The sequence below is a fragment of the Fukomys damarensis genome, unplaced genomic scaffold (genome assembly GCF_012274545.1).
Source record: "Fukomys damarensis isolate Sample0158 unplaced genomic scaffold, DMR_v1.0_HiC HiC_scaffold_32, whole genome shotgun sequence".
NCBI classification, from domain to species: Eukaryota; Metazoa; Chordata; class Mammalia; order Rodentia; family Bathyergidae; genus Fukomys; species Fukomys damarensis.
In genome coordinates, this window is record NW_022900944.1 from 38,330,217 (window position 1) to 38,342,878 (window position 12,662).

At 49.8% G+C, this 12,662-nt stretch overlaps 1 protein-coding gene across 1 annotated transcript in view; it reads right to left on the bottom strand.

Moving 5' to 3' along the window:
- Positions 1-2,516, bottom strand: part of Bcar1 (BCAR1 scaffold protein, Cas family member) — a gene marked incomplete at its 5' end in the record, with an annotated part of 42,537 nt that extends 40,021 nt beyond the window's left edge. Inside the window, one exon of the mRNA XM_033757905.1 lies at positions 2,463-2,516. Coding sequence (XP_033613796.1) covers positions 2,463-2,516 — 54 coding nt within the window. The remainder of the gene's footprint in view (positions 1-2,462) is intronic.
- Between the last annotated feature and the right edge of the window lie 10,146 nt (positions 2,517-12,662).

Here is a 12,662-nt window from a genome sequence, read left to right on the forward strand (position 1 = left end):
ACAAAAAAAAAAAAAAAAAAAAAAAAGTCCAGGAACTTATCCTAAAAATACACTCACAAGTAACCAAAAAATACAGCCAGGATGTTCTTTAGAGATTTCCTGAGGGTGGGGAAAACTTGGGCATAGCTGACGAGCTCAGTAGCTGGCGTCTCACAGCAGAACACCAGGTGGTCTCCTCGAACAACATGGAACTGCACGGAAGTATGTGGGGTGTACTGTGAGGGGAGAACAGGGGGCTCCCAAATAATAGGTACCCTATTTTGCCAGCAGTTGACATGTTTGTATTTCTCTCCTGCGATCTGGGGAAGTAGGGAACCATAGATTCCCAAGTGTAGGTGGGGCTACTGCAGAGGGCAGAGGATTTCCCCTCACCACTGGGGAGGCTCGGAGGTGCCTTGTGCTGTGCTGGTTCAGAACTGGGGCCTCTTCTCCAACTTCATGGGTTACCGTCTCACAGACCAGGTGTTTGGTGGTGGTGGAGATTATTTTCTGATTTTTCCTGAATTCATTTATTACTGAGCCAATTTTTTTCCAGTGTTGGGATTGAACCTGGGGCTCACAAATGAGCTACACTTCCAGACACTTTTAATTTTATTTTGAGACAGGGTCTTGCCCAGGGTGGTGATCGTCCTGCCTCAGCCTCCCAGTTACAGCACCTGATACAGGTGTGTGCCATCGCTCCTGGCCTTTATCCAATTTTTTTAAAGAACAGTAAACACTTCAGATTGCAGTGGATACACATAACCTAAAGTGGACCACTGTTAAGTGTACAAGTCAGTGGCATTAAACACACTCACAGTGTGTGCTCCATCAGTAGTGGCTGTCTCTGGAACATCTCCATCACCCTACACTCATTAAACACCCCCACCCTGCAACCACACGGGAGTGCTGTCAAACACGATTTGCCCTTTTGTGTCCCGCTTTCTTCACTTAGTAACTGTTCTCAAGTGTAATTTTTTTTTTTTTTCTTTTTGCAGTACCGGGGATCAAACTCAGGACTGAAAGTCAGGACCTTCCGCCTGAAAGGCAGGCACAGGGCCCCTGAGCTAAATCCCCAGGCTTTTTAAGCATAATTTTTTAAGGGCAATTTTTGAGGGGAAATGCAATTGCTAAATTCTAGGAACTGCAAGCCGGAAAGGTTCCCACGGACCCTGGGGCCTGCCGCGAAGGACCACAGGCTGGGGGTGGAGCCCCGCCTCCAGCGGTGCTTCCAGTACCCACCTCTGGCCTGTGCTGCAGGGCAAGGCTGTCTGCAAACAGCCACCAGAGCCCCTTCTGAGACAGCTCCCAGCTCTGCCTTTGAACGGGGCCTTTCCCTCCTCACTGGAAATCATCCCACCCACCCCCCGCACTGTGTTTCTGATCCAGAGATGAAGCGGATCGCTGAATAGTATACATTCCCTAAATTATTAAGGGGCCTGAAAGAGCGGATGCCACACGGAGGTCACCAGTGCGAGTCCCCAGAGCCACAGTTTCACATTCTCAGCGAGGACAGATCGCCAAGCATCCCGCTCAGCCGCTCTGGCTCTGTGATGTTGCCCGAGGCCTGCCCTCCCCCAGGGCAGGCGGGGTGGGGGGAGCACTGGGAAAATCTCGCTGCTCCGGGGGAAGCCGAGCTTTGTGTGTACGGAAGGAACTCTGGAGGGAGGAGGTCCGCTTTGAGCAGGAACTGGGCTCCCTGTCACCTTTGCCCTCCGGTGCAGAGGAGGGTGAGGGGCAGTGGCTGCGGTTCCAACGCACAGCGCCCACTTCCCTGGGAAGCCCTGGGCCTGGACAGAAGGGGGACCCTGGAAAGCCAGGCTGGTGCTTAGGGGCCACAGTGTGGCTCTGTCTCTCCATTCTTCTGCATCCCCCACCACCCCTAGCCTGGCCCTGAGCTTTCTGCTGCCACACCTGTCTTCCAACTTTATTTTTTGAGCGGTGATAGGCTGCAGGGGATTGAACCCAGGATCTCAGGAATGCTAAGCATATTACCGTACCAGCGAGCAAGCCTCCACCCACTCGCTTTCAAAATTTCAAGTAATAAACTGATTTCTTCTATAATAAGAATACCAGTAGGGCTGGTGATTTAGCTCAGTGGTTCTGCTGCCTGCCTTGCAAGTGCAAGGTCCCAAGTTTGGTCCCCCAGTATCAAATAATAATGATAATGATAATAATAATAATAATAATACCAGTAGCTGGGTGTGTGGTGCACACCTACTATCCCAGCACTTTAGGAGGCTGAGGCAGAAAGATTGCAAGTTTGGGCCCAGCCTGAAGAATTTAGAGACCTAGCAAGGCTAATGTCTCAAAATTATTAAGAAAGAAAGAAAGGACTGGGGATGTAGCTCCGTGTGAAGGCCCTGAGTCAATCCCCCACTGCCTCCACCCCCAAATAGCAGGGAGAGGAAGAAGGAAGGGGCAAAAGGCCCAGAGTCAGCCCAGCTCAGGAAGGAAGGGCCGGCGCTGGTGCACCTTCTCACCTGGGGCTTGTTTTGACAGGAACGTTGTTGGAATGGTGCCTGGGGCCTCTCCAAGCTGGCTCAGCTGATGTGTGTGCTCACGTGAGCTTTTCCCATCTGTGCAGCAAAGCTGGCACCAAAGGATCACCTCTTCAGCTGTGTTTGTTGGGACTCGGGGAGATTTGGGTGCCTGAATTTCAGGACGACTTCCCAGGCCTGACTTCAGCAGCTTCTCCAAGTTCCTGACAAGTTTGAGGCTGCGGCTAAGTCATTTCCTGGACTGACTCCAAAGACTGGAAAGGAGGAGAAAGTTCCGGCAGGCAGGTACATCTCAGCAGACACGGGGGAGACAGCAGCTTACTTATTACAGTTTTGCTGGTGCTGCAGAAATTTAGGAATTTGAATTATTTGAAGTGGCAAGAATAAAGGAAGACGTGTAATTTTCCAGAAAACATAGCTGGAGGCGTTTAACTATTTTTTGTTGTTGTTGTTATAGCTAGGGAGGCCAGAGGCAATAGTTTTCAAACACTGTAGTGTCTAAGAATCACCTCCTGCCGTTTTGTGGAAATACAGGTTCTACACTTTCACAATCAATCTGTAGGAACCGATGCTTTTTTTTCCCCCCTACTGAAAATAAAATTCAGGACCTTGCACTTGTAAGGCAGGCAGCGGCACCACTGAATTAAGTCCTGGGCCCGGAAATATAGGTTCTGATGTAGGTGTGGTGGCATGTCTGTGGTCTCAGCTACTGGAGAGGCTGAGGCAGGAAGATGGCTTGAGTCCAGGAGTCCAGGGCCAGCCTGGGCAACATAGTCAGATCTTATCTCAGAAAAATAAAGGGCCAGGGATTTAGCACAGTGGCACTGTACCTGCCTTGCAAGCACAAGGTCCTGAGTTTGATCCCTAGTACTGGAAAAAAAGGTAGGTCCTACTGTCAAATGTCAAGCATTATTTCATCTGCCCCTTCATTTTATAGATGTAGGAGGGCCTTGGAAAGGCAGAGGGCTAGACCATCTACCTGAGGGCACCAGCTGGTCAGAAGAGCCAGGATTAGAGGCTGGGTGTCTGACTGAATGTCTTCAGCACAACACCCTGCCCCTCACTTTGCCTGCAGCGGCTGTCTGGCTTTAAAGGGGAGAGTTAGACAAAAGTCAGGTGCGAGAATTTTCTTAACACACCCGAAGTGCAGCCATCCGATTCAATTCTGATACTAACTACCCAGAATTAGTGTCTATCCCCCAGGATAAAGGAGGGCTCGGTTTTAGTCCCAGGAAACTGTCCCCATTTCGGATGCCAGCTGTGAATGGGGTGCCCACACTACTTAGACCACGTTTCTATCTGACTCTGAATTCTGGGGTTCCCATAACCCCTAGGATATCTCATAGGCTAAGGAAACTTCTACATTTGCTAATACAAGTTATTATACAGGATGCAGATTGAATACACACCTGTAATCCCAGCACTCTGGGAGGCTGAGGGAGGAAGATCACAGGTTAGAGCCCAGCCTGGACAATTTAATGAGATTCTGTCCCAAAACTTAAAAAAAGGGCAGGGAAAATAGCTCAATGTGAAGGCCCTGGGTTCAATCCCCAGTACTGCAAAAACAAAACAATTAACAACAACATAGACCTGCAATGCTGCTTATTGTCACCATTTCTAGGCCAGTTGTCTCCAGCTGTCTCAAGAGCACATACCAAACTGTGTGTACAAGAGGGCTGGCAGAGGAGTACCCGGGATATGGTGGGTTCCTCTCCCTGTATCTCAGGACCCTGTCCTCAGATTCAAAGATCTGGCAGTTCAGCTGGGGGGAGCTGTAACAGAACCACAGGCTGCTAGAGACAAGTAGAGAGGAGGGGATCTGCCTGAGACGACAGCCTTGGACACCCAAGAAACTTAAAAATGCCTTCCACTGGTCAGTCAGAGGACTTGGGGCAGAAGACCCAGCCAGGCCCCTCCGTGCCCTCGGCTCTGGTGACGTTGAGAGGGCACCCGCTGCATTCCCAAAGTCACAACTGTGGCCCAGAAGCCTGGAGGCAGCATGGAGCACTGCACTGAGTTTGAAGATTGCCTTCCTGTAACTTCCACAAGAAAAACTGGATGTGGCATGTTCAAATCTCCGGCTCACTTTTCCGGGTCAGGAACCATTTACTTTGCATCTCACGAGTACAGGCCTTCTGTGGCCTCTGTGTGCGCCTGTCAGGGCAGGGTGCTGGTGATGGAGGCTGACTCTCAAGCTTCACACCACCGGCAGCTAGTAGGAGCAGTCGCACCGGGCAGCTGTGTTGGGAGGGACCCTGGGGCCTGGCCTGGTCCCCTCAGCTTCCCCTGCCACTCCGATTTGGCCTTTGAAAGGGAAGTGGGGGGCACCTGTGTGAGTCACTGTGCTCCTGGGAAATGATCCAGGACCCACTTGAGGGCTCACTCTGGGATGTCTGCTAGCCCAGAATGAGACGCAGAGAAAGCTCCTGACAGCCAGCAAATGCATCACCATGGCAACACTTCCATCCTGGAACCTCCCTAGGACTTCTGGAAATGAGGCTGAGGTGAGATACGGAAACACATCAGACAAACAAAGACCTGATGAATAATGCAAGAAATAATCTGCCTGTCCCTGCTGACTTACTGCGGGTGCCACACTTGTAAACGAAGCTCCTTTTATTACTTTCCGCTTACCCTAAGGTCTTCTCTATCCCACAAGTGGTGTCCACCAGCTGAGCTCCAGTGTTCATCATTGTATCGATGCACTCTAAACTAATCAATATATAGTAGGTTTTGTTTTTTTTTGTACCGGGAATTGAATTTAGGACCTTGAGTTTTAGAGTCAGGCACAGCGCCACTGAGCTAAAACCCTGCCCTTTATAGTAGGTTTTATGACTTAAAACATTTTAAATTCAAGTGAGTCACAGGATGTAACACTAACCATTTTATTTTTTGTGATGCTGGGGACTGAACCTAAGGTCTTGTGAATGCTGGATAAGTGCTCTACCTTCAGCTACGGCCCTAGTCCTTTTAAAATTTTGAGTTAAAGTCTCACTAAATTGCCCAGGTTGGCCTGGAACTTGCTTCTCCTGCCTCAGCCACCTGGATAGCTGAGATTACAGGTGTGGGCCCCTGTGCCTGGCAAAGGGGTCATTTGCTCCGGCATCAGTGCGGTGTGTGTGGCTCCCCAGTGCTGAGGCACACAACCCCCACTCATTCTTTGCCATTGCATGGGGGGACACTGGGTCATGAAAGAGTTCAGAACGGGCCACCCTAAAACATACTGCTCTGGACTATGTCTATTTTTTTTGTGTGTGTGTGTGGTTTTTTGAGACAGGGTCTCACTATGTAATTGGGACTGATCATCAGTGCGGTGTGTGTGGCTCCCCAGTGCTGAGGCACACAACCCCCACTCATTCTTTGCCATTGCATGGGGGGACACTGGGTCATGAAAGAGTTCAGAACGGGCCACCCTAAAACATACTGCTCTGGACTATGTCTATTTTTTTTGTGTGTGTGTGTGGTTTTTTGAGACAGGGTCTCACTATGTAATTGGGACTGATCTGGAACTCACTATGTAACTCAGGCTGGTCTTGAACTCACAGCGATCCTCCTGCCTCAGCCTCCCGAGTGCTGGGATTATAGGCGTGTGCCACCGCGCCCAGCTGGACTATGTCTATTTTGAACGAAAGTCACTTGAAGACAGTAGACGCCACCAGGACACTGACCATCCTTCTTTCTTTTAATAGGGAATGAAGTTTCCATGTGAAATGTGTCCTCCAGACCCAGAGGGAAAGGCAAACAAGGAAGGCAGAGAGAAATCTGCATAAGCAACCATCAGACTACTTCCCCCTTGTCCTCCTCCTCACTCCCCAACCTTACAGACCCTAGCCCAAGCCCCTTTGCTTTGCCACATTTTTCCAATTCTTCTTTGCTCAAGTGCATGTGGTGACACATGCCTGTAATCCCAGTCCTCTGGGAGGCTGAGGCAGGAGGACTGCTAGTGTGAACTCAGCTGGGCAACTTGGTAAGACCCTGTCTCAAAATAAAGAAGGGCTGGGATGCAGTTCAGTTTGAAGGCCTCCTCCCACAAAAAACTCCAACAGTAATTCTCTTATCAATTTAGTTCATGTATGTGTACATGTTATATAGTTTGGGTCTAGATTTTCCTCCAAAATCTCATGTGGTCATGGGTGGCTTTCTCAAGAGGTGGCTGCATCTCTCGTGTGTGGTGCTGGGATGAAGGGCGTGTGATTCCTAGACCAGCACTCTGATTGGCTTGGCAATCTGAATGAGGTAAAGGTGCAGAAAGACGTTGGGAAACTTCCCTTGCTGCTTTTGCTGTCTTCAACTGCCATGAACTGCTGCCCCTCAGCTACGAAACCCTGCCTTGAAGCCAACGATTATGGACTGAAACCTCTACGAATTGTGAGCTAAGTAAACCTTTCCCCCTTAACTTTGGGTATTGGGTATTTGGTCTCAGCAATGAGAGAAAAGTAACTAAAACAGTATATGTAAAATTTTATTTATTTTCTTGTGGTGGTAGGGATGGAACCCAGGGCCTCATGCATGTGAAACAAGTGTGCCAACCCTGAACTACTCTCCTCTCTCCCAATTCAGTGTATAAGTGTTTGCCTCTAACTGCTCCAGCCTTTGTATTTATGTATCCACCACGCACATGTAAGACAAACAAAACAAAAAACTCTTATTTATATATGGTTTTCTTTTCTTTTTGGTACCGGGATCGAACTCAGGACCTTGTGCTTTCAAGGCAGGAGGTGGAACCACTGAGCTACATTCCCAACACATGGTTTTCTTTTAATGTTTAATGTCTATTTGTGGGCCCACCCAAAGATGCTGAGGGTAAAGGAGAAATTTTTCCTCTACTACAGTGGTTTCCAGGGTTTTATGACTGCCAACAATCCTGCCTCCTTTTGTACATGCTGGAGATTTTGGGGGATGTAAACCCAAAAGAGTTGTGTCACTGGCAAGGTTCAGCTCTAGACTTATTAGGCATCACTAAAGCGTTCTTCAAAGTGGTACTAATTTTTACTCCAATAGCTTGGCTCTCTTGGAGAATGAGGCGGTGTACAACTCAATTATAGTATTTGGTACTTGGATAGTGACTCCTTTAATAAAATGTTCCGAATCATTTTCAGCCACGTTTTGAAGCGAGGAATCTGAGACCCAGAGAGGCTGAGGGACACAGCAGGATCACAGAGCTAGTAAGGAACAAGGCAGGGTGCCCCGTGTGCCTGAGCTGAAGGTCACCCCTCCCGGTAGTCTCTCAGCTTCAAGCTCCTGACTTAGCCACCGTGTCCCTTAGGTGTGCAGAGATTCTTGAAATCTACCCGTTCTTGTGGTCTCAGGCAAAGAGAGCTGAAAACAAGGAGGGGCCGTGTGGTCAGGGCTGCTGCAGGGCACCAGGGAGGACTCAGCTCCAATTCTTCCCAGGTGCCTTGCACAAGATGAGGTCAACTTGCCTGTGTGCAAAAATGGCATCTGGATTTTTGGATCTAAGTTACCTGAGGAGCAGACACACAAAAGCAGCAGCATTCAAGGACTCTGCAGAGAAGGCCGGGCCCGTGTCCAGGAGGGTTTCTCGGCAGTGCTCCTGCTCCTGCAGAGCCCTTACCCTGGCCCGGACTCGGGGTCACAGCCAGTGTGCCTCATCTTGGGGTGCCAGCTGCCTTTCCCTCGGACCTCGAGTGTCTCCACACCCTGAGGAGTCTGCACCTCCTGGCACTCCCTTCGTTCCTTCCCACGAGGAGCCGCTCACAGTGGTGGAGCCCGAAGGCGTGGGAAGGCTTTCCATCCTGCCCTTCCACGTAGTGCCCTACATTTGTGCCGTTTTCTCCTCTGGAAAATGGGCCATGGGTCTTGATGATGTGACAAGCCCACCATCCTCACACCACTTCCTGTTCGTTCAGTTCTGTGCCCTGAGTGTTACCAACATGCCAGAACGCTTCTAGCTCTCACGCAGGACTCACTCCAAGGCAGAAGTATGCTGGAAACCTGCTCTGGGCCCTTTGCACCAGGCCCCACCAGACCACACCAACCAACCACACACACCACGCCACACCGCCCACACCCCCTCTCCTCTGCTGGTGCCTCGAGGTAGCACAGCACCTGGGGTCTGTCACCTTCCTGGACAGAGAAGCAGCACTGTCCCACTTCTCCCCAGCAGTGCCCCTTGTCCTCCCGTGGTGCCAGCTACTCGGCTGATCTGCTGGGTCCTCCAGTTCCATGAAGGTAAACCCCAGGGGAAGAATCTGCCAGGCCCTCAGCCCACTTCCTCCTCATTAGCTCTGACAGTGTGGAGCTCACTCCAGGTTGTTCTTAACATGTCCCTTCTCAGCCCCTCGAGAGGCCTTGTGCAGAGTTCCTAATTAGAGCACTTTGTTCCTCAGGACACAGGGGAGTGGAGCATCGGGAGAGGCTTGTCCTGTTCTTTGACCTTACACTGTTTTAGGGCAGTTTCTTCAGTAATGAGAAGGTACCAGATGCCCTGGAAACCTGATACACTCAACTGGGCCATAGAAATAGGACTGTCGGTCAGGACAAGGCCAGGAAACTCAACTCCTGACGAGTCCCTGGACTCTGCAAGACAGCTGAGAGGTGACCTTGGACTGGCGCACAGTCACTCAGGCCATGGCGAGGCCGAACACTGGCCCTGGCGAAAGGCTGCTAATCTGCCCGAGCATTGACGCATTCTCTCCACTTCACACTTCCTGCAAACATTTCCTCGACAATTCCTGACTCCTGGATAAAGACATCTTTTCCGTTGGGAGGCAGTTTTCACTAAATGTGAATGTGAAGAGCTAGATAAAATAACATTCCCTTGTTCTCACAAATGTGGGCTGGGCAGTCTGCCACGGTTCAAACAAGATCTGATAAACAGGTCATTTTTTTTTTTAAACAGCACTGGTGATGAAACCAAGGGCCTTGCACAGGCTAAGCATTGCCTCTACCGCTGACCATATCCCCAGCCTCCAAAAAGGTGACTTTTTCTTCTTTTGGTACCAGGGATAGAACTCAAGTCCTTGTGCTGGCAAGGCAGGCGGCAGAACCACTGAGCTAAACCCCCCGCCCCAAAAAAGTGACTCTTGAGTGAAGGAGATAAACACACTTTAACCAGCAGCCCTGGGTCCAGGTGGGCCAAGTGGAGAAGGGCAGGCATCTGAAAGTGAGGCAAGATGGGGTTGGGGTCCATGGAGCTGAGGCCAGGCCTACCAAGAGCACTGGCACGCGCAGGCAGTAGCCCAGATGACCAAGAGGAAGGCCCGAGGGTGCCCCCATGCCCGAAGTGCATTCCACGGATGTCCATCTGCTGGTCTCTGCCTGGTACCAGGAACTGCATTCTGCAGCCACAGTGCTCAGCCGCCTGTGATGGCCATGCAAGGGCTGAGAAGGCTCCTGGCGCTGGTTCATACCTACAAGAAACAGCTGCTCATGTAGAAAACAGCTGCTCATGCCCAATGCAGGGGCCTGTCTTGCTGGCCAATTCCTCTGTTCCTTGAATTTGATCCACCACAGTAAGGAGCGAACAGAAGGGATCAGAGGGGCAAAGTTTGGGAAGATGAAGTAACAGAATATGCAAAGCTCGCTTTCTGAGTTGCCAGAATAGGCATAGGATCTCAGGAGACAGACAGGGCCTTCCTAGGCCAGGGATACCCTCTCCTACATTCCTGCCACTTCCACGCTTTCTTGGCCCTGCTCTGAGCACTTCAAAGTCCTTTCTTGCAGAGCTCAATTTTGTCTCTCTGGGACGATTTTTATTGTTTTATTTTCTATTTTCCTCATTGAGTTTATTGGTACATTTTAGGTATACAGTACAGTTACACTCATCATTGGGATCTCGTACCTTTACATGACAGGTCTCGGTTCTCATTTTTTTCTGGGACAATTTTTAACATGTATAATGGACCAAATACATTTACAGCTTCAACGGTTACCAACATGGGGCCCATCTTGTTTCATCTCTAAACCCACCCACTTTTTCTGGGACAATTTTAAATATCAAAGGGGAAAAGGCTGTTGGTTATGGCAAAGACCAAATATGCCAGGTATACTGGCTGGCTGCCCTATCATCTAGGTCTAATTCCCCTTCTCCCAGCCTGACTTTCACAATAAAGTCTGGAAATGCTGAATACTTTCCAGGTCACCTACACCTATGACCAGTGAGACATTAATGAAGGTCTGCTGTGAGGCCACTGAGGGGTGACACGTGTACATGCCTACATACATAGGTACGTGTACCTGCACAGGTGCGAGCCAGGGCAAGTGGCTCATTAATGAGACCAACCGTGCTCAGTACAGGAGGCTTTTTTTTTTTTTTTTTTTTTTTTTTTCTTTTACCAGGGATCTAACTCAGGACCTTGCACTTGTGAGGCAGGCACAGTGCCACTGAACTACATCCCCGGCCCAGGAAGCTTTTAAAGATGAGGTTCCAGCCAGGCATGGTGTTGCACACCTGTAATCTCAGCACTTGGGAGGCTGAGGCAGGAGGATCACCGCAAGTCTGAGGATAGCCTCGGCTATATAGTGGGTTCAAGCCCAGCCTCAACTACGTAGTGTAACAACAAACCAACCAAAGTGGAGGTTCCATGCAGATCAAGAGGGAGACAGCTGGAGTCATGGCAAATCCCAGTTTAAGATGTCAGAGTGTGAGACCTTTGGGTGAAAGGCACCTTTAGCAGAATGGGGCTAGGGATTCCTGATAACAGCCAGACTCTTCAAAAAGGACTAAGACTGGAGGGGCTTTTCAAAAGCCTCACAGGTAAAGTTCATCATGTGGAGTCAGGAGTGTGCAGCACACTTGCCAAGAAAACGTGCACCCAATCAAGAGGTGGCAAAAAGGAAGCAACCTTCCCACAGAGCTGTGACCTTCCTTTATTGAAATGCAAGGCACAGAAGGAGAAGCCTCTGAGAGGACTTGATTCTCCCAAAGAGGCAGGCAGGGCTAGGTGCACAGCTGTGATTCTCCCACACTACTGTGCTTCACTTTCCATGTCTTGGAGCACAGGAAGAGCAAACCCACCTGCCCTGCAGCTTTTGTCCTATCTCTCAGGCTTCAAGGGTATGAACACTTGTGAACGAAAGAACCCTAACTCACCATGCAGTCAGTGCCATTTATTCTATGGATCCAGACTATTTTCAAACGGAGAAGAGTCAGCTCATGTGTTGGTGGTGTGGCAGCTTTGCAATGAAGCCTGAGAGAGTGCAGAGTTCCAGAGGCACTCGGGGAAGCAGTCAGCCAAGTGGGGTGGGAAAGGGTCATGGCCAGATAGCACCACAGGCAGGGCCTTCACCCTGAACCTCAGCTGGTGCCTGCTGCAGATCTGGGAGTCCTACCCTCATCAAAACGCTGCCCGGGCATAGGATACATTTTCATGTTATCCCCATGTCCCAGTGCAGGAACAACTGAGACCACACAGGCCACCTGTTCTGATGCTGTTCTGAAATGGTCTCTTGTCACTCTGAGCGAGACCTTTATCAGAGCAGACACGACAGAGTGGGTTGAATGTAGCCTGTATACTACCTTTATGGGAAGCAGTATCTCCAATGCCCAACCACCCAGCACTGGCCATGCTCAGCTGCCATGAACACTGACCACACAGGCTTGGATGGGCCCCATCGGGCTGCTGCCAGCTTGTTCAACCTCCCCAAGCTGAGAAAAAGCTCAGAAAACTGACTGGTGATCAAGGTCGCATAGCTGGTAGCTGTCTGAGCAGGAAAGAGATTCCAGTCTGGAGAGACTTACCTTGTTCGCTACTCCTCTCTCTTTTCCCTAGAAAACATTTAATTCTAAGCAAAAAGGCTGGAATTTAGATTTTCTTTCCTTTGCAGTTACTAGGGATTGAACCCAGGGACTCCACCCTGAGCTATATTCGTAGCACTCCTTTCTAAAAATTTTTGAGGGCCAGGGATTAGCTCAGTGGTTCTGCTACCTGCCTCGCAAGCACAAGGACCCAAGTTCAATCCCTGGTACCAAAAAAAAAAAAATTTTTTTTTTTTGAGATAGGATCTTGCTAAGTTTACCAGGCTGGGCTCAAACTTGCAATAGCCTCCTGAGTAACCATTTCTTAAGGAGAATAATAAATAAAGGAGTCTTTTTTTGTTTTGCTTTTTGAGACAGGGTCTCACTATGTACCTATGAACTAGGTAGCTCAGGCTGGCCTCAAACTCACAGTGATTCCCCTGCCTTGCCTTGCAGAGTGCTGGGATTGCAGGTGCGTGTGC